At 52.2% G+C, this 25,249-nt stretch overlaps 1 protein-coding gene across 2 annotated transcripts in view; it reads right to left on the reverse strand.

Annotated features, from left to right (window-relative positions):
* Rbm19 (RNA binding motif protein 19) overlaps positions 1–19,924 on the reverse strand; it is an 85,335-nt gene extending 65,411 nt beyond the window's left edge. Inside the window, 16 exon segments of one of the 2 annotated variants that reach the window (NM_001371959.1) lie at positions 2,622–2,742; positions 3,439–3,639; positions 4,198–4,308; positions 5,116–5,212; positions 5,478–5,596; positions 7,022–7,152; positions 8,203–8,406; positions 9,232–9,303; positions 10,624–10,702; positions 11,649–11,729; positions 12,687–12,943; positions 15,492–15,696; positions 15,824–15,862; positions 16,022–16,141; positions 17,057–17,239; positions 19,757–19,924. In NM_001371959.1, coding sequence (NP_001358888.1) covers positions 2,622–2,742; positions 3,439–3,639; positions 4,198–4,308; positions 5,116–5,212; positions 5,478–5,596; positions 7,022–7,152; positions 8,203–8,406; positions 9,232–9,303; positions 10,624–10,702; positions 11,649–11,729; positions 12,687–12,943; positions 15,492–15,696; positions 15,824–15,862; positions 16,022–16,141; positions 17,057–17,239; positions 19,757–19,792 — 2,056 coding nt within the window. In that variant the 5' untranslated portion in view covers positions 19,793–19,924. 2 annotated transcript variants of the gene reach the window in all.
* Between the last annotated feature and the right edge of the window lie 5,325 nt (positions 19,925–25,249).

The following is a 25,249-nucleotide window of genomic DNA, read 5'->3' on the forward strand; positions in this document are numbered from 1 at the left end:
TGAGGGGGCACTGGATGACACTGGGCAGGGGTGAGGGGGCACGGGATGACAGTGGGCAGGGGAGAGGGGGCACAGGATGACAGTGGGCTGGGGAGAAGGGGCACGGGATGACACTGGGCAGGGGTGAGGGGGTATGAGATGGCAGTCTGGGCAGAGGTGAGGGTACATGGGATGACACTGGGCAGGGATGAGGGGGTATGAGATGGCAGTCTGGGCAGAGGTGAGGGTACATGGGATGACACTGGGCAGGGGTGAGGGGGCATGGGATGACATAGGGCAGGGGTGAGGGGGCATGGGATGACACTCTGGGTAGGGGTGAGGGGGCATGGGATGACACTCTGGGTAGGGGTGAGGGGGCATGGGATGATACTCCAGGCAGGAGTGAGGGGGCACGGGATGACATTCAATGGACAGGGGACTATACAGTCAGACAGGATGGGAAGAGCCACAGGAGGCCAAGGAGGCTTTGGGAAGGGGCAGAGGGACGGTGTGGGCACAGTGCATCTGGACAGGGTATAACTAAGGACAGCTTCCTAGTCCTGGTCTGAGGTTGCCTTGGCACAGGCTGTGTGGCCCTGGAAAGTCCTCAGGGTCAGGGCCTGATATCGGGGACAAGGTGATAGAGGACCACACCCAGACCCCAGACCCCAGTGTCAGGAAACCTCTCTAGCTCCAGAGAAATGTCTGCACCCAAGGCCACCAGTGAAACAGCTCAGTCCACCTCCGCAGCTCCACCTGCCCCTGGAAGTGCTGGGGAGCAGGCTCTGTGTGGGTGTAGATAGTCAGCCCCTGCGGTGGCTGACACACAGATCTACATGGCTACAAGGGCACTAGGATACCACTTGGTTCCCCGCCTGTGGGTGACAACAGTAACCTTGGGCACCCTGATGGCCATCACCCATGTTACAGACACAAAAACAGCTCAGAGAAGGGAGGTGCTCCCCCAGCCATGGCAAGGAGCAGAAGACTGCCCACGTGCTAAACAGCATGTACATCTCCCCCAGCGGTGCCACTGCTGTGAGTGTAACTCAAGGTTCCACTGACTACACACAGACTCGAGTCACAGCCACCTAAAGTCACCTTCACACTTCACAGTGACACTGACCACTTACTGGTCAGGGCCACCAAACCCTGGAGTCAGTCTCAAACCTCACGAGTACCAGAGGCTCAGGACATCATAACCCAGCCCTCCCTACAGAAGGGTGAGTCATACTCTTCCCTCCGTCCTTTCCTGCCTTGGCTGGCATCTATCTATGTAGTGGTCCTGCCCTCCACCTAGGGCTGCATCCTGGAGGTGCTGGGCACTGGGGTGCAGTGATTGGCTGGCCAAGATGGAAATAACAAGGGAGAATTAACATGTGGATTCCGATGTTTGCCAGCATGGCCATAAAAGGGGGGAGATGTGTCAGGATAGGGGAGCAGCCACACAGGAGCTTTGTGGGCCTCCTGGGTGTGTCTTCAGGAACCCTGGCCCTGCCTAACTTTCATGCTTGACAGTGAGTATTTACTTTTATGCCAAAATGTATTACCCAGGCTCAACTGTAAGGCAGTTGGACGCCTTGGGTGCTGACGGGGAGAACTAACCCCAGGAGAGGTGGCACTTGCAGAATGTCCACAACCTGAGGTCCCAACCCCCAACACTAATCATCAACAAATGCAGGACCACGAGAAGAAACGCCTCTGGATAAGATCATGAGAAGGTCTGAGGGGACCTCTGGTCTGAGAGACCACCAGGCCACCCCCTGACAGACACACAAGCCTCAGTGACCGCGAGCAGCGACATCACTCAGCCTGGGCGAGGATCCGAACCCTTCGTCTGCCAACCTCGTTACTTGCCTTCGCTCTTCTTGCTGCAATGGATTCCTATGTGCGAATACTTGAGTATACAGAGACCACAGAGAATGGGCTACGGTCTACACACCTGGAGCCCCAGCCTGGAGTCCCGGCACTCGGAGGTGATGGCAGGAGGACCTGAAGCTCAGTCATCCTCAGCTAAGGGCAAACTTGAGAATGCAAACCAAACCAAAGCAATAAACAATAAACTCCACACAGCACCCTGACCTCCACAGCGTCTCCGGGGGCCTCAGGCTCGCTTGCTCCACTGCCCAGACTGCACACGGCATGTTACCCAGATGCTTCAGGTTATCAGAGGGCAGGCATGCCTGAGCATCAGTCTGGAGGAGGGAGAGTTGTCTTGTACCTAATGTCAAAGATGTGCTCTCCCCCTCCCCACAGTGAGGCACCAGCTGAGGGGACCACTGCTGCTTCCTATCCTGACCATCAGGGGGCGCTGTGATACACAAGCTGCTACACAAGGACCATCTACCTCCTCCAGCAGCCACCACTGATGCTGGAGACAAGGTTCCCACAGCCCCTTTCAAATCCCAGTCAATACACTCGAAGATTCCATCTTTACAACCTTAGGCTGAGAAATTACAACTTGGCCACCTCAAGTGACACCATCCCAAGGGTCCACTCTTTAAACGACACTTGACACATCTATGACATCTATCTGTAGGCAGAATGAAGAACACCTGGCCAGTGGCCTAATGACAGTCTCCCTCACCCAGCCCTCTTCCCAGCGCTGCCCACAGCACGATGACCCCAGATTCTGCTCTCACCAGTCTCCTGCTCTGCCTCAGCTTTCTGTGCAGGCTGCTCAGGTTGGGAATCTTTCTTCTGGGGGGCTGCGCCGAAGACACCAATTGGAGCCCACTCCAGGTACAGGGGGACATGGTGGAACTGCAGAAACAGGGGTGTCAAGGCTGTGGGTCCCCATCAAAGACCTAGCTAGAGACTCAGTGCTGCCGGACAGCAGGGTCAGAGAAGACAGAGCCAAGAGAGGCCAGGTACAGAGAGCGCTTCCTGCACTGGCAGGGCCCAGCACCCTCCGTACAGCTGAGCACAGCCTGCAGACACTAATGCAAGACACAGGTCATAAAGCACAGAGGTCCCAGGCAGACACAAATTCCTTGTACTGAGCTGAATAGTGCCTCGCTAAGACAGTCATGTCTTGACCTTGAGGCCCAGCCCGTAACTGTGACCTTGGTAATAGGAGGCTAATCTTGGGGTGAGACTGCTATCTGGCTGGGCTGTAAGTGTAATACAGAAGTCCGGAGGGTGGAAGGAATGAGATGGGCAGCAGTGACTGGGTAAGACTGGACCGACAATCAAGCTGAAAGACCAAAATCTACCATCTCATGCCACCAAGCTGGCAGCCTTTGTCACAACAGCCTGGGAAAGCTCCTATCTGCTATTTTCTTTCATCAGAAGTCAGGAGGTGGCCCCAGGTACAGCAGCAATGTCCACCTCAGAGCAGCAAGCTCCAAGAGGGATGGTGGGTTTGGGCAGAGCCTGTGAGTGCGAGGCCCAGGTCAGCATGGAGTCAACTCCAGCTCTTGGAGTCTCTCTGGTGCCCCATGGAGATCAGTAGCATACCTTGGAATAGGCCAGGTGCCTGAAAGCCTTGCGGGCCTCCAGTGGCTCCAGGAACTCTACAATGGCCGTGATGCCACCTTCAGGCAGGAGCACTCGGCCCAAGCTGCCGAAACGGCTGAAGATCTCCTGTAGTTCTGCTGCTAGTGTGCCTGCTGGGAGGTTCTTAGCCAGGATCACCGTCTTACTTCGCTCCGCTGCAGCCTGAGGGGAGGATGAGAGTGTGGGGGACAATGGGAGAGTGACCTCAGCATGGCCTCAGTACGGACACCATGGTAGCCTTGGCAGAGGCCCCATCAGGGCCCCTAGCAAACAGGCTTGGGAAGCAGAGCTGGGGTTGGGGTTGGGGGAAGCATTCCAGCACAGGCTTCTTTCTTATCCCATGCCCCACAGACTGCTTTGTATGGGGGCTGGGGTCGGAGGCTCCAGATCACACCTCTCCAATTCACCCCAAGCCACATGAGTCCAATAGTCCCCAACCACAACCCAGACCGGAGCTTCCCAAGGTGGCACGATGGGCTTCTGAAGGACAAGAGCCACGTCTCAATGGCTATGCTCCTTACTGGAAGCACAGCCCTGTCCCCTCTGTGTGGAAGGCAGAAAGAGCTAGGGACTTTCGTCTCTACAAGGACAGTCTGAGGGACCAGTCTGCAGGCTTCCTCTTGGCTCCCACCGCCCACAGGATCCATCTCTCTGGCCTCCCAGGAAACTCTGTCATAGTTCTGCTTGACTATGGACTCACTGTGTGCAGTAAGGACTCACCTGGCTGAAAGAGTCCAGGCAGACACCATTGTCAATAAGGAAGCTTCGAACCTCCTGGACCAGCTGGGTCTCCCCCAGAGCCATACGCACAGCCACACTGCCCTTGGTCTCCTGTGGGAGGAAGGCAAGAGGCCCAGGTGCTGTCAGGAGGTCGCTCAGAAGGAAATGCCTGTGTCCACACCCATCATTCTCCAGACTGGAGGTTCCTAGGACTCAAGACTCCTCTGAATATGCAGAGTAAACCTGGGGGTCCTTGGCCCCCAGGGAGATGTCCCTGCTGTCCTTCCTACAGTTCATTGCCTCAGGGGCTTCTAATGCACCCACCTCAGTCTGAGCCAGCTCCAGCCCCAGCCTCTCGAGTCACAGCTAGAACCTTGCTGAGCAGCCCAGTGGGGCTATGACAGCTCCTTTGTGTCTCTCTCCAGTAGAGGGCGCCAAAGAGCAAGTCCCCTTCTGTCCTGGGCATGGCTAACATTTGAGCCACAGAAACTGCCCTTAGGTCAGGCTGTGGCTGCTCAAAACAGTGGTCAGTGTCTCTAAAGGTGGCCCACTCCATTCAGACTCCCAACAAGTGTTAAATACACACCAGCACCAGACAAATAAGGAAAAAATGGCTCAGGCTGTTTTTGTGTTGAGCACATGTTCCAATCATATTATTTTGGATATACTGAATTATGCCATGAAAATTAACCTGCTTGATTCCCCCTGCTTCTCTGAATGCAATCATTATCACATATGTGGTATGTTCAGTGTCTAGGAAGAAGGGTAAGTGAAGGGAGAGGAGGAGCTGCAAGCAGCATCAACAGGCATTCTCTGCCAACCACCAGGAGATGAGCACGCCCCCACCCCAGGCCTGGCCTCAGTTAACTCAGCAGCTGTCCAGACACCAGCCCTGGGAAAGCGAGGCCCTTCACTCACATGGTCAAACACTTGGCTCTTGGTGGCGTTGTACTTCTGTGCAATGGCATCGGCCACGGCATTCGGCCCCATAAACAGCGTGTTCCAGTTGTGGGAGCTGAGGAGTGGGCAGAACAGAGGCCGCACAGTGGTCAACAGGCTGGTTCCTTTTCAGAAGCCTGAGCCCCTCCCTCCGACTCCCTGCTCTGGGCAGGGACTCGGTACTCATCCACACCGTGCTGCAGACCCTGCTTCTGCTCTCCCCATCCCGCAAGTGGGAATATGGAGGCCTTGAAGTCATGCATGAGGCGCACAAGAGTGAAGGGTGGGGTCGAGGGCAGCAGACCGCTGGGCTCAGCAGTCACTGTGGAGCTGACAAGGACCTGGAGCTGTTGGCTTTGTCCATGGCTTCCTTCTTCTTCTTGTAAGAGGATCCTGGGGCGTTGGCCTCCTGGTTGGCTTCTTTCTTGATGGTGGATGGTAGGACGTGGAGCATCCTGCCCTGGAGGGGATGGAAGGAGGATGTAACACAGCTCCACCCTCAAGTATGCCACCCCAGGTCACAAGTGCTCTAGATCTATGTCTGACTGGAGGGGACAGCAGAGGGACCATGTGGTTTGTGGCAGTTTGGATGAGAACGACCCCAGAGGCTTACATACTCGAATGTTTGGTCCCCAATTTTGGAACTATCTGGACAAGATTAGGAGGTGTGGCCTTGCTGGAGGAGGTGTGGCCTTGCTAGAGGAGGTGTGGCCTTGCTGGAGGAGGTGTGGCCTTGCTGGAGGAGGTGTGGCCTTGCTGGAGGAGGTGCATCATGGAGGTTTCAAAAGTCCACACCATTTCCAGTTAGCTCTCTTTCTGCTTACTGATGGAGATGTGTTCTCTTAGCTGCTGTCTACTGGTGAGGTCCCCATCCTGGTGGTCATGGGCCCACCCTCTAAAACTGTAGGCCCCCAACAGTTTAAGAGTAAGTTTAAGACCTAGTTACTCTCCATCTGTGTGACAAAGGGACCTGTCATTGCAGTGAGGCCAGCTGACACCACTGCACACAGGAGACATTGTGTTTTAAAAAGATTTGCTATTATTTATGTCTATGTGTGTGTGCCTGAGCCTAAGAATTTGTATGTGCACCATGTGTGTGCAGTGCCACTGGAGGCCAGAAGAGGGCGTTAGAGTCCCTGGAGCTGGAGATCCAGGTATTTGTATGTGGTTTAGCATGGCTTTTGAGAACCAAACTTTGGTCCTCTAGAAGGGCAGGAAATATTGATTGATTGATTGATTCCCTTCCTTTTCTTTTTGTCTAATTGGCCTGTAATTCCATTCGTAGGCCATGCAGACTTTGAACTCACAGAGATCTAGCTGCTTGAGTGCTGTGTTCCAACTCAGGAATTGCTCTAACTGCTGAGACACCGCTCCAGCTCTGGAGACTGTTTATAGCACCCACAGCCCCACAACCCTGCATCCTGTCCTTTTCTGTCCCCCCCCAGGGAGAACACATGAGGTCTACACAGGTGGGTGCAGGTCTGGTAACAATGCCATCTATAAACCCTGAACAGATGAGCCAAACAGGCAGCCTGGGACTCGGGCGAGCGTGCTGAGCCCACCGCCTGCTGCCACAGGCAAACAGCCTGAGCACTTGTGCACACCACGGGAGCTTCAACTTTTACGAAGGAACAGTTTCAGAAGGCAAAAAAAAGCACAGTTGCATTTAACAAATATTCTGTAAGGATCCAATGTGTGCCGGGCTGCCACCAACAAACAGCCGATGTCAAGGCAACCACTGCCCTTGGAAATCTCACCCTCTCAAAGCTCACGTGATGTGACAGCACAGCAGGCCACTGTGGGCTTCCAGGCCTGAAATGCAGACACAGGAACATGCCTGTCCCTACCTTGAGCCCAACAGCCCATCAGGCCTGAGCTAACTTACCTGGAATACCTGCCCGTCTACCTCAGCATAGGCCTTCACAGCATGCTCAGGGAACATGAAGGTGACGAAGGCAAAGCCCTTTGGCTTCTTGGTCAGGCTGTCAATGGGGTAGTGGAGTTCTGACAGGGGACCTGGAGATGGGAGAAGTGTCAGTCAGTCAGTCGTGGGCAGAGCACTGGGTAACAGAAGTGCAGGGCCCTGGCCAGGCAATGGGCTGAGCCAGTGAGATCAGCAAACGGCTGTTCTGGAGCAGCTCAGATTGCCAGGTCCCTCAGGAGAGCAGAGCCGGCATCTGTGAGTCACCCCTCATAGGAGAGGTATGGGCTGAACACCTGTTCTGCTACCTGCTCTGCATGTGGCCTTCCCCTGGGATATGTCACTTATCATGCACAGACTGGTGTCCTCATCTATAAAGTGCTACAAGATCCCTGGCTCACAGGACAGGTGTGGGGTGAGCTGTGCTAACACCCGAGGAGTGTAGCCAACAGTGCCCCCTACAGGCGGTGCCATGTTAAGTGCCACAACATCACCATGCAGACTAGGCAGTGCTCACCACTCTGAACACAGGACAGGATCATGTTCCCACCGAGTCTCTTCCCAAATGGACACTCACAGTCTAGACAAACCCTGACCTGTCTAGTCTGGCCATGTCAGCCAGGAGGCAGGAGGGTCTGGCTGGCAGGACAGCTGTGGGCACACTGGGAGGTTTCAGTGCAAGGAACTATTCTTACTGTTGCTACTGTTGTAGTTTCTTAGGTTGAAAACTCACTGGCCTGTAGGCTGTGTTTTACCTGTGGGGTCAGGATATTACACAAAGGGCAACAAGGCTCTAGATGGGGCTGGGGTGCTGACACTTGCAATATGCCTGAAATAACTCCTGTGTTTCTTCTAAGGAGAGCCTGGGTGTGGAGGCTCAGACACAGGATGGGCCCCTGGAGTCTCCTTCCTGTCCTGTCTGAGCCTCCACAGTGGCTAGGAAGGATGGGACAGCAGTGTGGACAGCCCGAGAGAGACACCGCTCTCTCCTCTGCTCCACATCCTGACAGAGTGAGGAGAGGCCTGTCCACAGGGCAGGGTGCAGTGGGACCCTCAGCAGTAGGGTGCTTTGTCTTCTTTCCACAGAGGAGCCTCTAGCTGATGGACAGAGATGTCACCCAGCACCAAGCGGAGGCCACACGTACCATAGGCAGAGAACAGCTTCTCCAGGTCCTCCTCAGAGCTGGTGTAGGACAGGTTCCGTACAAAAAGCCTCCCAGAGTCTGCCAGGTCTTCCTCCTCCTCATGCTCGCCGAGCGTTCGGCCTTGCCAGGGTGCAGAGCTGCTCTTTGGGGCACCACGGGCGGCGGAGGCCTGCTTTTCCCTGAACACCTCGATATAGCGCCCACCTGCAGGAAGACAGGGGTCAGGGCTGTGGTGAGCCTGAGGTTGCTGGAGCCTCCCAAGGTCCCCTCAGCCTCTTCTGCTGCTGCTCAGAGCCTGCTGTGTCTGTTTGATTATGACTGCAGCATACGGTTTCCCAGGCCGCGTGTGGGCCCACTGGGACTTCATTCACCTCAACAGTGCAGCCAAGGCCCCTGAGGAGCTTACAGGCCATCCCAGACCACAGGAGTCGGCTGCTGGGTTCTGGGGCCTCCCCACAACCCATGTGGCTGATCTGGGTTGATGTCACATGACGACCCAATTTGGGGCATTGATGGAGTGAACCTTTGCCTGCACCACTATTCCCAGGTGCCCCACCCCACGTCAGCCAGCACCCATCCCCCTCACCCAGTCATTGCTCCATCGGTACCCAACACCTGACCTGCTAAATGGACTCCCATCCTCCCTCAGTGAGACTTTTCTCTGTCAGTGGCCCACACCCACATCTGAGCCAAGTTAGCCAGTGTCTCCAGCTGTTCTGGAGACCGGGCAGGCTACTCCAGGAGGCCAGGGTGCAGGGCAACACATCATTCCCTGTTCTACAGGTCACTCAGATCAATGACATCATCCGCCCACATTTCCCATGACTATCTCTGTGCTTGCTCCGTGGCTGCTCCAGGGGGAGGGACTGTGGACTCCTTGCTCTCTGCTGGATCCCCAGGGCCCAAAAGTATCTGAGTACCAACGTGTGACATCAGCACAGGGACTGCCCTCACTGACTGACGTAACACTCCCTTACCCTCACTGATGTCTGACGTTCCCTTACCCTCACTGATGTGACACTCCCTTACCCATGTATTCACGGTTGCACTTAAGAGCTTTCTTTACTTCTTCTTCGCTACTGAGGTCCACGAAGACATACCCTGAATAAGGACAGAGACAAGGAGAGTCATGGGCTGTCAACCTCCAGGACACACCCGTACACCCTACACCCCAACAGCTTCAGATCAGAGGTCGGCTGTGAGTGCAGATGTGGGAACAGCAGGCCTTCCTGCCTGTCCCAGCCCCACCCTGTTCCTGAACACCCTCTAGAGAAGTGGAGGCTATGCTGTGACTCAGTTCAGGATGGTCAGAGCCATCGTCACTGCCACTGTCCCTGGAACTCAGATCGAGGCCTGGGAGCCTCCCTGAGGGGAGCCCACCTCTGTGAGGCAGAAGAGCAGGGCCGTTCCTTCCCTGAAATATTAAAGTTACATGTCCTGGGTCACAGGGCTGTCTGATGGCAATGCTACAATGTGTCCCAAAGCCCAAGGGGTTTCCACAAGCAAGATGAGGCTGTTCTTTCTGTCCAGTCCTCTCTTCTGTTCTCTTCCTACCCATGAAGTACTTCACCCACTTCATGTCCCAGGAGTCTCCCAGGGGCAGACCAGCCAAGGGACGGTTCTTAATTGGATCGGGCCTCCCCATGCCCTAGGCTGGAAGTACACTGCATTGACTGAAGTCCCACATGGCCAAGCCCACTTCTCCAGCTCTGCCACAGCCCTGCTTCTGCTCTTAGGAGGGAGTGCTATGTGTTCTCCAGCTGCAGGCCCAGCTGACTCTCTTCCTGCTCTCTAAAGTGCCGTAAACCAGGGCACCACCCTCAGCCACAGACGAATGCGACCACAGTTCTCAGAGTGGGCAGGGCGGCTCTCAGTGTCAGCTCCTCGGCTCCTCACTCCTGGCTCACAGCCCACCCCACAGTGTACAGGTACTGAGGCTGATCCTGTCCACCTCTACGTGACAGAGCAACTCAGCAGCTAAGCTGGGATGAAGCCCCTCTACCCGACACTGCCCTCTTCAGGGTTAAAGGTGAGGAGAACCAGCTTGGTACAGGAGATAGGATAAAGCCAAGAGCGGTGCTAGGGAAGAAAAAGCTACGGGATGGTGACTGGGCTGCCCCTAATGCATAGGTGCTCCCTTCCCCAGATGCTCTACCCAGGCAGCCTCTTCTGCCAAGGACCCCTCACAGCCCGCAGTCTTCCTGTAGCCACAGAGCCTTGGTGTGGCTCTGTAAAGCGCAGCTACGCTCCTGCTCCACCTCTGACAGCCTTCTGGCCTCCCCCAGATCCAACGCTGGCTGATCACCAGACTCTCTGCCTTATGACAGCCAAATCAAGTGCTCTGTGGCCAGGAGGCCCTGGCTGACCAGGAGGCATGTGGTTGACAGCCCCAGGGCCACCAGGGTGGCCTTTGTGTCTCACCTGTTTTATTCCCGTGAGCATTTCTCACTATTCGAATGGCCACTGGCTTCAGTGGAGCTAGGAATTCCAAGACGTTTTTCTGGAACAAAAAGAATTGTTTTCCCTTCTTTTCTTTTTCTTTTTTTTAAACAAGTTTAACACTTCATTAGACCTGTTAAAAATCCTCTGGTTGGGGATTTAGCTCAGTAGAAAGGTTGGGGATTTACCTCAGTGATAGAGCACTTGCCTAGCAAGCATAAGGCCCTGGGTTTGGTCCCCAGCTCCAAAAAAAAAAAAAAAAAAAAATACTCGTAGCGGGGCTGGAGAGGTGGCTCAGTGGTTAAGAGCACTGACTGCTCTTCCAGAGGTCCTGAGTTCAATTCCCAGCAACCACATGGTGGCTCACAACCATCTATAAAGAGATCCGATGCCCTCTTCTGGTGTGTCTGAAGACAGTGACAGTGTATTTATATATAATAAATGAATAAATCTTTAAAAAAAAAATCCTCTTAGCATTTCCTCTTAGAATTTAAAGCACTTGACAACTACACTAGGGATGTGGCTCAGTGGCCGAGTGCCTGCCAACTGGTCTCATGGTACCTGTTAAGTCAGCAATACAACATGCACCTGGGGATTGAACTTGGGTCCTGAGGCTTGCACAGCAAGCACTCTACCCACTGAGCTGTCTCTCCAGTCCCATGTTAAAGATTTTTTTATTTATTATATTTAAGTAATATAATTCAGACACACCAGAAGAGGGCATCATATCCTATTATAGATGGCCGTGAGCCACCATGTGGTTGCTGGAATTGAACTCAGGACCTCTGGAAGAGCAATCAGTGCTCTTAACCACTGAGCCATCTCTCCAGCCCGTCTCCTCACTAAATTTTAACAGCGAACCTCCAGCCTGGCACCAAGGGGAAGAATGGAGGCAGTCTTACTGCCACCGGTCTCCTTCCCACATCAGTAGCCTCCAAACCCGGCTCCAGCTAGCTCATGATGTCACCTGATACTGGCATGCCCACCCTCCCTTTCCAAACACATACCTCAGTGACATTAAACGGGGCTCCCCGGAGCTTCACGGTGTAGGGGGTAGTAGGTTCCTTCTGGCTGGCTGGCTTCTCTACCTGAGAGATCACAAAGATGGTGAATGCCTGACGCTTGCTCGTGTGGCAGGTGGTGGCTGGGACACCCGGAGCGGGAAGGGGAGCTGGAGAAATCCATGAGAATCCCTGCTGGCTATTGAGCTGAGCCCGGAGGGAGCTGTAGGAGGCAGCTGTCCGCAGAGCCTGGTAAGCCAGCAGCATAGCAACAGAGGCCCTGACCCGGGAAGGAGCCTAGAGGTACCATTGCGGCAGGGCTTGAGCACCGTCCAGCTTAAAGTACAGATTTCATCCACAGGGATGCTGGGGTTAGGATCGTCTACTCTGGAATTCCAACAACTCCCAAGGGCCTCTGTTCTTGATTTCCCCTTTAAAGCCCAAACCTGCCCTGACTAGAACTCTTTCCCTGGCAAAGATTGTTCTGGGCTGCTGTGTGCCCCAACTTCTTCACACGAACCCCAAGAGCTGTGGTCCCACCAAGTCTCTAAGTGTCTTGTCTCTGCGGCTGAGAGGACCTCCTGGTGGGAGATGAGGACCCTCAAGGTATCAACCATCTTTGCAATCTAAGCTTCAGGCACCCACTGAGTCCTGGCCCTGCCATCTCCCAGCCATCACCGTGGCTGAAGCACTGCTCACCTGCTTCCTCACCTGTGCAGAGGCCTGTGATGTGAATCACTGTTGTGAGGGATACTACCCAGCCTGCAGTGATACGCTCATTTATCTGTCAGTGATAAGATTCCTCACAGCTACTTTGCTGCTAAATATAAGGCGGGATCAGCCCAGCTCATCGATAACCCACAACTCCAGGAACAGAGAGCTTTCTCAGGCCAAAACAGGGGCCTAAGCTGTGAGGACACCTATGGCCAAGTGGGCTTCTCTTCCAGGTAATTCTCTAAGCAAGGGGCCGCAAGGACACTAGGTGACCTAGGCCCATTGTATTCCTCAGCCCTCACAGACAGAGACACACACACACACACACACCTTGCCGGCAGCTTCCTGGGGCCTCAGGCTCCCAAGCACAGCTCCCCGGTTCACACCCGCTTGCTGGGCTGGGCAGGTGGGGGAGCCCTCCTCTTCCTCAGCCTCACTTCCTTCTTCACAGTTCACCGCCTCGTCCTCACTGTCCTCTTCGTCCTCATCCTCAGAGGACACCTCGGCCCGCACCATCTTGGATTTCAAGTAGTCCATGTCTGACAGCTCCTTCTGCACGGCCGCCTTTGGCTGCAGGCCTTGTTCCTCTGGGGACACAGGTCAGCAACCTTAGTGAGCTGAGACAGTACACCCACCATAGCCAAGGCCCTCACGAATAAGCAGCTCCAGAGAGTTCTCTAACAGGCAGCACTGGGTAGTGAACTGGGCAACACTGGACTGTACATGCCTCTCCATCCCATGGCACATAGCAATCTGTGGGTCTCTTTCACCATCCTGATCCTGGTCCCTTTCCAGTCCTCCATGTGTGCACATGAGTGCAGTGCCCACAGAGGCCAGAAGAGGGTGCTGGATCCCCTGGGGCTGGAGTTATGGGCTACTGTGAACCATCATGTGGGGCTGGGCACTGAACTCAGATCTTCTGGAAGAGGACTAAGTATACTTAATGGCTAAGTCAATCTCCCCAGTACCCCAAAATCCCCCTTTTAGGTTCATCTTTAAACAATCTTTTAAAATCATGTACAACACAGCTACCCCTTTTGTTTATGGCAGAGGCTGCTATAATTCATCCGTTCAGGAAAATCCACTTGAATGGACCACAGTCTCTGTCAGATACCAGGTACGGGGTGTGTGTGTGTGTGTGCCTGTGCGTGCGTGCCTGTGTGTGTGCCTCTGTGTGTGTGTGTGTGTGTGTGTGTGTGTGTGTGTGTGTGTGTGTGTCTGCGCGCACGCGCACACACGTACCTACCACCCACTGTCCTTTACCTTTGCTGTCCCAGGTGAACAGTACAGTTTGCACACAAGGACAAGGACACCTGGTGTGACATACTCCAATGACAAGTGTTGAGTGAGAGGAAGTGGGAAAGGAGTTACCAGGGAAGACTGAGCAGAGGAAGACAGCCATCCTTTACACTGCAGTGTGTGTGACCCTCCTAGCTATGGTGAAGCTACGGCTCTATGCAGCATCCTCCAGGGTTTTCTGGTGCTCAGGGTAGAGTTTGAAGTCCCATCCTCCAGCTCCATCTACTTTAGGTCTTGAAACTAGGCTACATCTCTGGCCACTGTGCTGTCCTTCCTTCTGAGACTCTCCTTGCTGTTCCCCAATTCCTCTGCCTCTCCACCCTTAGTCCCAGTCTTCCCGCTCAGCAGACTTTACCAGGCTGAGTTCTGTTAGTCCCACATCCTCACCTATAAACCAGAACAGTCCTCACTGTGGCCTGCAGCTTATGGTCTACGTTCTGTGCTGATTGGCTGCTTACAAGCCACATGAGGGCACGACACCCCACAACTATCACCCGGAACTACGGGAGCCTTTCCCACATTCAATCCTGCCTCCTTGGCACGCCCATCACCACACATGCCACCCTGGGAACTACCTGCCTTGCCCCCTCTGCTCTCACCAGGATGCCCCCTGCACAGGTACAGAGATTCTTGGTGTCTGTTCTCACTGCTGTGTCCTGAGTCCCCAGAGCTGTGCCTGGCATACTGCACATGCTTGGTGAACACTGGCTGAGTCACGTGACCAGGTCTGTCTGGGGAGGCGCACCAATGGGAAGGATGTTCATCCCCCAGATGGCGGGAGGGTGACACCTGGCTGGCCCTTTCCTGCCAAGTCCAGCATGGCCATGTGTAAGGGACAGATGGCATGGTTCCCACCGCTGGAACAGAGCCAGCAGGGCGTGGGCCTCCAGGACTGTCGATGGTTGCTGTGGGCATAAGGCTTGTTTGTATAATAGTGTACATGTTTTCACGTTCCTCCTTTGAGGAATGTCCTCTCTGCCAAGATTAACGACAACATGATAATCAGAGACAGCATGAGTCTGGGAGGCCAGGCTGTTTCTAAGTCTCATTGAAATGATAGAACTCTGTGACCTTCATGACAGCCCTTAAGGCTTCAGGAAACAACTCTGAAAACATGAGTTGGAAAATAAATAGTTTCTCAGCTATTCAAAAATATAAGGGTGCAATATGAATTGTGTGAGGAGCTTCACAGATCTAAAGGGACAGAGGCAGCTGCACTATGAACCAGCTTGTCAGAAAGACACAAAGACAGGCAGATTCCTGAGTTCAAGGTCAGCCTGACACAGGGGGAGTTTAGGTCCAGGCCAAGTGTGGTAGGAATGGTGATTTTGGGGCTGGGTTTTACCCAGCTATGTTACTGTCTGTGCTTATGCTTGCTGCCTCCTTCTGAGAATCAAGGGACTGGGGTCATGGGATGCTGACTTATGGAATAATCAAAAGGGAACCTGGATTAAATGACTGGATTGACGTGTAAATAAAAACTAGGCTTTGGTCTGCAAGAGATGAGCTAACCCGAGTTTTTAGAATTGAAAAAAAAAAAAAAAAAAGCTGTCTCAAGAGATGTCTGGAGATTTCCAGAGAAAGCAGAACATGGAGCAACCTGGAAAGCTGTTTTGAGCAGAACACAGGTGGTCAGTGTGTAACCCATGGTTTGACTATTTGGGAATCTTTGGTTTGCTGCTCCCTGACACCCCTCCTCTCAGGAACCCCTCTCCAAGCTGAAGCTGGTCCTTGGCACTTTTCTTAGCCCTTGTCATCAGAGTGTCACACCAAGTGTCCTTTGTACGTCTGTGCCAAGCAGGCAAAGGACTCTGCACTCCCAGGATGTACGCTCACCTTCACCGTCCTCTCCAGCTGGCTCCTCCTCACTCTCCTGCCCTGAGTCGGAGTTGGAGTCAGAGTCGAAGTTCAGATAGTCACTTGACGGCTTGGCTTTTGCTTTTGGGAGCTCAGCCTCCAAGGCGTCGTTTGCCCAGGTGGCCACTTGGGTCCTCTTCTGGTGAATTGACAGGAACTCCTGGAACTCGGCATCCTCCTTCAGCTGGGGCAGTGCAGCCAGGCGGGAGGCCGGGGGAGGGAGAGGAGGCAGAGCTTCAGCAGGCTCAGTTCCTCAGACCCCCACCCTCTCAGCGGTCACAGACCTCCCTCTCCACCCACAGAACACTCACCTTCTCCAGGTCACTGGGTACCTTTTTCTTCTTCTTGTCCTGAAAGTAGAAGGCAGACTCACATCAATGCTGGGGAAGGGAAGGCACTGCCCTGATGCACCCACCTTGCAAAACCATCCAAAAGATACTCCCAACTCCTTCCAGCCAGAGGCCACCCTGCTGTCACAGGGCACTGGGCTGGGGACACCGCCTACATACTTTTTTAGTGTCTGAGGGAATGGAGTCTTGTGATGGCTGCTTGGGCTGGCTTGGCTTCTGGGCATGTTTGCTCCAAGCTCGGGGCTTTGATGGGTCTCCAAAGGACTTGCAGAATTCTACCTGCATGGGAAAGAAAGCTGGCTTCCATGGCTGCTGAGGTCCCTAGGCATGGGAGTCCCCCCTTCAGCACAGGAGAACGGGGGGGGGGGGGGGGAGTCCCCAGAGTGCAGTGGTCACTGACCTGCTTTCTACTTTAAAGTGAATCACTTTCATCCCCGGCCTAGACTGTCTCCCCAAAAGTCATTTACAAGCTGTCATTTACAGAGGACTGTCTCCCATGCCCTCCAGCGGAAGGTGACAGGAAATGCTACTGTCCCCTTTGCTCAGACCAAAAAGTTAAAGTGGAGACTGGATGGCACAGGAAGCGGGTGACACAACGGAGACAGGACTTGGGGTACATGGGGACTGGGAGCCCACATCACCCCTTAGGCCAACAAAGGGTGTCTGGGAGGCGGCCCCTGCCTGGCACAGGGCAACATGGAGGAATGGCCATGACTCAGGTGACTACCATGAGGCACGTTCAGTCACAACAGAAAACAGCCCCGGGGTAACAGAGACCCCAGACATGTGAAGAGTGCCAAGGACCAGGCATGAGCTGATGCATCCCTCATCCCTGGCACCTGATACAGTCCCAGAGGCAGCCTTTGGGAAGATGCTACCACCAACCATGCCCAGATGTTCCAGGCTGTTACTGCTCAGCAAGCCACTTTCCCCAGTGATGGATGCCGCTGTAGAAGTAACTGCTTCTCTCAGTTCTATCACACGTATGACACGTGTAGAGGGTAGGAGGGTCAAACAACAGAAAAGAGTACAGTGAGAGTTAAAAGTACTTCGATTCCTCAGAAACCCGGGAGAGGGCCCAGTGAGCAGGTGGGCAACTCTCAGGCAATGATGCTCAGGCACTCGAAAGCTTGTGTGGGCCTGAGGTAAGGAAAACTGTCTGTGGCAGGCAGGATGAGACTCCCTCAGACTCACCGTGATCCGGGACGTGTCAATGAAGCTCCGGTGGAAATGGTTCAGTGCAGCCTGGGCCTCCTCCTCTGACTTGAAACCTATGAAACCGAACTTCCGGAACTTGCCTTCTTTGGTGAACTTGAGGCTGCAGTCAGTCAGTGTGCCGAAGGCTGCAAACAGCTGCCTGAATCGGTCCTCCTTCATCTAGAGCAGAGGGGCAAAATGAGAGAGGAGCTGGGGGGAGGGGTGTCCCTGGAGCGATGGGACGATGGGAAGAGTAAGCCAGAAGCCTAGAGGTCCTGAAGGGCTACCTGAGAAGAGCAGGTGGTCAGCTCCAGGTCAGAGCCTTACACCTGCTGAGCACCCCCCACCCCACCCCCAAGCCGGCTACTTCAAGCCACCTCAAATGGCCTCTTTCTTCTTCTGTCCCCTTTGAGGACAACATCAATTACAGCTTCTACCCTGAGGCTATAACACAGCAAACAGATACCCAACAGAGGCCCGTTCAAATAAACAAAGACTAGGGAAGCTGTGTAAATGTTTGCTAAGCATGGGAAAGAATAATGGAGCCCATTAAAGATGTCCACACCCTGGTCCCCAGCACCTGGGACTGCACTGTAATACACTGCAAAGGGGGAGCAGCAGCCTCAAACTAGAAATCTGCCTGCCTCACATCCCAGTCCCAGAAGGGGGTGCTCCACCACACCCAGATACTGCAAGAGGGATTTTTCAGGTGTGTTTTAAAGCCTGGTGATGAAGCCAGGCATGGTCATGCACACCTTTAATTCTAGCACTCTGGGGGGTGAGGCATGCAGATTTCTTTAGTTTGAGGCCAGCCTGGTCTACATCTTAAGTTCCAGGCCAGCAAGGACTGCTAAATGAGACCCTGTCTCAGTAAAGGAAAGAAAAAACAAAACAAAACAAAACAAAAAACCCAGAGATGAGGCTAAGTACAGTGGGGAGGCAGAACCAGGTGGGTGGCACATTCAAGGTAAAATAGAGCTACAGATTTGAGTCTGTTTCTTTAAAATTCGTCCCCAAAACCAACAAACAAAATCCCTGGGTCTTCTGGGTACTTCAGTGCCATCAGTGAAGTAGGAGGCTCAGAGGGAAGGCTAGTGGGGGGGGGAGGGGAGAGGATGGGGAGGGAATCACAAAATCAAGTGACTCAAGGAGCCATGAGTCAGTCAGAGAGGGCAATGGCCAGGAGAAGCCTAAAACAACTGGCTGGCAGCCACGTCCAATCCACAACCATGAAGCAGTCACATCAAAGGCTTAGATGTGCAGGCTGCCAGTGCCTGACAATACCTTTACCTTAGGCTGACCTCCAAAGTGTCAAAAACAAACAAACAAGATACAATCACTCTACCAAGGAAATAATGGGAAATTAGCATACCACTAAAATGTTCTTAAAAGCCCCCTCAGGTGAGAACAGGTGGTGCCTACCATTCTCACACTAACCAGTTTTGTATGTGGCTCTCTAGGGCAGTGGTTCTCAACCTGTGGGTCAAGACACTTTTTGGGGAAGCATATCAGATATCCAACATACAAGATACTTACATTATATGCATAACAGTAGAAAATTACAGCTATGTGAAGTAGCAACAAAATAACTTTATGACTAGAAGGTCACCACAACATATGGCACTGGATTAAAGTGGCACAGCATTAGGAAGGTTGAAGACCACTGCTCTAGGATCCTAGCACATGGTCCCATCAACAGTCAAAACACATTTGTTTTTGTTTTGGCCACATCATCTTGCTATGTAACCCAGGCTGGCCTTGAACTTGCCACCCTCTGCCTATCGAAAAGCTGACAACAGGTGTGCGCGCCACACACTAGGCTTCAAAGTCTGTAGAGAAGCTTGCTCCGTGATAGTGAAACACTATGTGTTCTAGTCTGCTTCTTGTTCTGATATGCATCAAGGACACACAGCGATTTGGGGAGGAAAACCCTTTGTTTGGCTTACGGGTCTCAATCACAGTCTGTCATCCTGGGAAGCCAAGGTAAGAATTGGAGCGGAAACTCCAATGGAACACTACATACTCTCTTGCCAGGCTAACATTTGTATACAGCCCGGAACCTGTGCTGAGGCTTGACAGCACCCACAGTGGGCTGGACCCTCCCACATCAATCCCTCATCAAAGTATCACAGCCTTGTCCCACAGGCTAATCATATGGAAGCCATTCATCAGCTGAAGTTCCTTCTCCGTAAGTGATTGCGATATGTGTCAAACTTTCCTAAATTACCCAGCACAAGGAACGGTCCTCCGAGTTCTCTCTATCCAGCCGGCCTTTCATACCACATACATGCACTGACTTCTTTACCCGTGCCATCATGCCTGAGTTGCCCGCTCTCCACTAAGAGATAAACAACTGAATGCCGTTCGCATTACTCGGGTCCGGACAGTCTCGGGAGTGGGAGAGAGAACAGCGTGGATCGAAAGGACCGGCGTCCGGGGCACTAGGTGCGGGCCGGCATTTGCCTGGAGCAGGGCTATCCGGTTTAGAGTCAAGCACCCATGAGGTGGCAACAGTCAGTGAAGGTAAGTATAACAATCATAATCACTTTCCTGCTTTCTTAGCCGTCAAACAGGGTGCCGCCTCATTGGGTTCGGGACCTCCCCAGTCTTGTCCAGACTTAGAATCCCTCCATCCTTCAGCCACCTTTCCCAGACCCCCGCTCCCACTTCCGAACCCTATCTCCAGCTCCTGCTCACCCCATTCGGGAGGTTCTTCACGATCAGGCGCGACATGGCTCTCAGGTTCCCCACGCTTCTGACTCAAGATCCCCGCGACGGCGACTACCCACAACTTTCACGCCGCCACACTGGGCGCCGCCATCTTTAGCGAGTCACGTGGCCCCGCCGCGTTCCACCCGGAAGTGGGTGTGGCCTCAGTGTAACCTCTTGGGGGAAGTCACACCCTAAAGGCGGAGTTGGGGGGGGAGGCCCGAATATTTGCATACTGCGCAGGCGCAGTTTCTCCGCGGGTCTTGGAGATTTCTAATTCCCGGTAAGGAAAGCAGAGCGAGTGATGCCTAAACCCCGCAGGATGACAGACAGGAAAGAGAGAAGATTCTTGCTTCTTAGAATTAAAAAAAAAAAAAAATTAAAGGCAGCGGCAGGCGGATCTCCGGGTTCCAGGATAGTCAGGGCTGCACAGAGAACAGCTGTTTCAAAAAAAAAAAAACTGTATATATACATGCATGTATAATATATATGTGTATATATGTATATATATATATACATATATATATATATATATATATATATATATGTACGTGTACCAGGCACACATGTGTAGGTCAGTCCCGACTATACCTGGTGGGGCTTGGGGATTAAACTTAGGCCTGCCAGCAAAATGCTTTAACTTCATGAATGATCTCACCAGCCCTCTCGTATCCTTTTTTAGGATAGAGAAGCTAAGGTTTAGAGAAACTGCCAATCCCTGACTCAGTGGACCCGCTTCTTTCACTCACATAGGTCCTGAGTAGAAAGGGAGATTAAAACCCAGAGCCCCACGGTGAGTACTGTCAGCTTCAACAGACAGCAGCCTTACAAGCATCCCAAGGGGCTCCGGAAAGCTTTTATCCCCTCACCTGCCAATCTGGAGGCTGAGTTCTTGGCCAGACCTCCTTCCTTTGAGGGCTTCATGCTTGCTGCAATAAGCTGGGGTAGTTATCCTAGGGCTCCAGGGCATAAGACTACTCACAGCCTTCTCTAGACCTTAGAATAAAAAAAAAAAAATAAGGCTCTTAGGTGGGGGAGGTTTTAGATGGAGACTCCCCATTTTCTCTTCAGAAAGACCACAGTCTCTTATGGTTTCCCACAATCTATTGGCTGCACCCTGTGTCTTCCCCCAAGGTGTTTACAATTTTCTTCTTCTAAAAGACATTTCACTCCATCTCCCCATATCCTTTCTTGTTATTATTGGCAGTTTTATTGAGATAGAGTCCACAGGATACACAATTCAGCCACTTAAAGTGGACGGTTCCGGTTGGCAAGATGGCTTGTCGGGTAAAGGTACTTGTGGACAAGTCTGACAGCCTGAGTTTTTACCCCTTGGTTCCTCATAGTGGGAGGAGAGAACCAACCTTAGAGCATTTTTTTAAACTGAAAAAAAAAATTGCAGCTAGGTGGTGGTGGCACACGCCTTTAATCCCAGGCTCAGGTGACAGAGGCAGGCAGATCTCTGAGTTAAGGCCAGCCAGGTCTACAGAGCCAGTTTCAAGATAACCAGGACTAAAACATTTTTTCTGATAATATATTTTGAGCATGATTTCCTCTCCCCACTCCCACCAGATTCTTCCTGCCTCTCCAACCAAACCAACTCACAGCCCTCTATTCTCTTTAGAAAGCAAACAGGCAAACAAAACAAACAAAAACTCCAAAGAAAATAATAAGAAAAATAAAAATAAAGAAAAAACACAAGAAACACAAAGACACACACACAGACACACATACACACACACCAGAAATCAGAAATGATTTTATACAAACAAAAATCATTATTTTCCGCCCTCTGGGAACCTGGAATCTACCATCTTTATGATTATGTTTCTTTCCTGGATGATTTTCTCTCCAGGTATTGATTTCAACGTCCACCCATCCAACATGTCTGACCTCTATACGTTTGTATATCCAACCATCAGCCTAAGGCATCTGAGTGGATGCACCCTGTGGCTATTGTGAATAACGTTACTGAGAACATCTGTGTCTGTGCTTGTCTCTACGTGCACATGTGTCTTCATGTCTCGTGGGCACAGTCCTAGGGTGGGATTCCCAGATCATATGTAACTCTCCTTAGAAACTCTTAAACAAATAGTTTTGCAAACTGCGTCATTGTATATTTTAGGAGGTAGCTTATGAAACTGTTCATTTCCCATCCTTCCGTTCTCATCGGCTCTTTTTAATTTTTTTCTTTTTTTTTAAAGATTCATTTATTTTATTCATAGATGGTTGTGAGCCAACATGTGGTTTCTGGGAGTTGAACTCAGGACCTCTGGAAGAGCAGTCGGTGCTCTTAACCTCTGAGCCATCTCTCCAGCCCTCATCGGCTCTCTTTAAATAACGCCCTCCCACTGTTACTGAAGATTTGATTGGCTGGAGAGGGTAGCCATCTTTCTCTCTAAGCCCACTGGCCCCCGGAACTCCAAGACCAGCTTAAGCACAACGCCGCAAACAGCATCTTCCTCCAAGAGCCCCAGATGCTAGGAGCTCAGGTGTCCAACAGAGGTGCATCAAGCAGGCAGAAGTCACTGCTGGAGCCGGGAGGGAGGGACTCATTACAGAAAGTACTTGCTGGGACCGGAAGTCCAGTTGCCAGTTCTGCTAGCTCATTCTTGGAACCCCAGTGCTGGGGAGGCAGAAGACAGAAAGGCGGATCCTCGGGATTTGTTGGCCAGCCCATCTAGACTATCAACTGAACTCCAGGACCGGAGGGATCTTGCCTCAAAAGAGGTGGACCACATTCCTGAGGATGACACCTGGGGTGGTCTTCGGCTTCCACATGCATATGCATGCACATGCCCGCCCCCCCCCATATACACGCACGCCAACACACACACACACACACACACACACACACACACACACACACACACACACACACACACACACACACACACACACACACACGAGATTTAAAATCAAAACGCTGCCAGGAACATATTCAGCTGATTTCCACGATATAGGCCGGCAGCTGCTCTTTCCACGTTTTGCTTCCAAAAAGGCTTCATTAGACCCATCTTCCCGAATCTCCTACCAGGAGCCGGGTGGAGCCAGCAGCAGCTGCTTATTGAATGCTGATTGCTGGCAGAGCACTGTATATTTCAGGCATCTGGGTGGTTTGTGAACAGAGCCAGGTGGCTCTGTATGGTCTCCGCGGGAATGAAATAAGCGGGAGGCAGAGTCTTGGGATTCAGTCTGAAGCAGCGTTAGCTAGAGGGTTGGTGGTGGGATCAGTAAGGATGGCCCCTTCTGGGACTGGAGAGATGGCTCAGGAGTTAAGAGCACTGACTGCTCTTCCAGAGGTCCTGAGTTCAATTCCCAGCAACCACATGGTGGCTCACAACCAGCTGTAATGGGATCCATGTCCTCTTCTGGTGTGTCTGAGGACAGCTACAGTGTACTTATATGTAACAATTTTTGTTTTTAAGAAAAGACAGACTCAGGGTGTATGAGGAGACAGATTGATAGACAGGTAAGGGACACCTCAGAGCAGGTGAGACAAAGGCCGGAGAGATGGTTCAGTGGTTAGAGTCCACTTGCAAAGGACACAAATTTAGTTTCTCATCACCCACAGTGGTGGGCTCACAACAGACTGTTTCTTTAGCTCCAGGGAATTCAACAATTCATTATGGCCTCCACAGGTGCCATCCCTGGGCTGATAGTCCTGGGTTCTATAAGAAAGCAGGCTGAGCAAGCCAGGGGAAGCAAGCCAGGAAGCAGCACCCCTTCATGGCCTCTGCATCAGCTCCTGCCCCCTGTGAGTTCCTGTCCTGACCTCCTTTGGTGATGAACAGCAATGTGGAAGTGTGAGCTGAATAAACCCTTTCCTCCCCAGCTTGCTTCTTGGTCCTGGTGTTTTGTGCAGGAATGTAAAGGATGGCTAAAGCAGACACCTACTGTCTCCTGGTTCTCCCCTCCTCTGCACAGTATGCTGCTCAGCTCAGTGTCTGTGTTCCTTAGCTCCAATGTCTATGCCCATCTCTTCTCTGCTTTCTCCTTGTGTACACCTTGCCCGTTCTCCAAGGGAACTAATGATTCCATTTTAACTCCGTTATCACTGAGACTCTGTCTCCAAATAAGGTTCCCCCCGTGGTGCTCAACGTTAGAGTTAGTAAGACCTCAATTCCTAAGTGTGTTGCAACCTTTTTTTAATTTTCTATTGTTTTTGAGACAGGGCCTCTTTACATAACCTTGGCTGTCATAGAACTCACTCTGTAGACTAGGTTGGCCTTGAGCTCAGATGCTGAGACTAATGCTGGGACTAAAGGCATGTGTCACCATGCCTTGCTTATGTTCAAGTGTTAACAATTACATTAGCTGTTTGGGTCTGGTGGTACAGGCCTTTAATGCCAGGACTTGGGATCAAGGCAGAGGCAAGCAGATCTCTGAGTTCAAGGCCAGCCTGGTCTATGAACTCCTGGAAAGCCAGGGGCTAGACAAAGAAACTCTGTCTCCAAACAAACAAACAAACAACAAAAATCCCAATTACATAATTACATCAGCCAAGATGATATCCCAGGTCCATGAGGAAGGAGATGGCAGCAATCGCTACTTCTGGGGAAGGGAGAGAAATGTGGTGTCCAGATAGAAGACATCTTTGAATAATGATTTATTTGTATTTATTATTTGTGTGTGTGCTCAGATATGAGTGCCATGTCCCCAGAGGACAGAAGAGGGCACTGGATGCAGGGAGTTACTGACAGTTTAAGTCACCAGACACGGGTGCTGGGAACGTAAACTTGATCCTCTACAAGAACAGCAGCCACTCATAAGCACTGAGCCATTGCTGCGGCCCCGAGAAGCCATCTTTTATACCCAGCCGTGATTTGTCATTTTGGTTTTGTAAAAACACTAAAACAATTACCAGCTATTCTTTTTGTCTTTAAAGATTTATTTTTATTTATATGAGTACACTGTAGCTGTCTTCAGACACACCAGAAGAGGGCATCAGATCCCATCACAGATGGTTGTGAGCCACCATGTGGTTGCTGGGAATTGAACTCAGAACCTCTGGAAGAGCAGTCAGTGCTGAGCCACCTCTTCAGCCCCATTACAGGCTATTCTTGATGATAGTGTGTTAAACACGTGGGTACATCTATATTGATATTCACACAATGAGAGTCGACTGTCGTGACCACGGAGGCTGTCGCCAAGGCATGGGAGGGACAAAAGGCGAGGACTGTCAACTTGGCAACTTAGAATCACCTGGAAGGCACACATGGGGTGTGTACCTATGATTTAATTGTCAAAAAGATTTGATTGAGGTTGAAAGTCCTGCCCCGAGTGTGGGTCAGACTCATTCCAGGGGCTGTGGCCTCGACATCCATCCATCTCTCTCAGTTTCCATCTCCACCGCCTGTGGAATGAGACCAGCAGTCTCACGCTCCTGCTGCCATGGCTTCCCCACTATGCACCTGCAGACCGTGTGTCAAACACACCCTTCCTGCTTGCCCATCTGAAGCCCAACAGAGCACAAGAAGA

This window comes from Rattus norvegicus, chromosome 12, assembly GCF_021556685.1.
Source record: "Rattus norvegicus strain SHRSP/BbbUtx chromosome 12, alternate assembly SHRSP_T2T, whole genome shotgun sequence".
Classification (NCBI taxonomy): domain Eukaryota; kingdom Metazoa; phylum Chordata; class Mammalia; order Rodentia; family Muridae; genus Rattus; species Rattus norvegicus.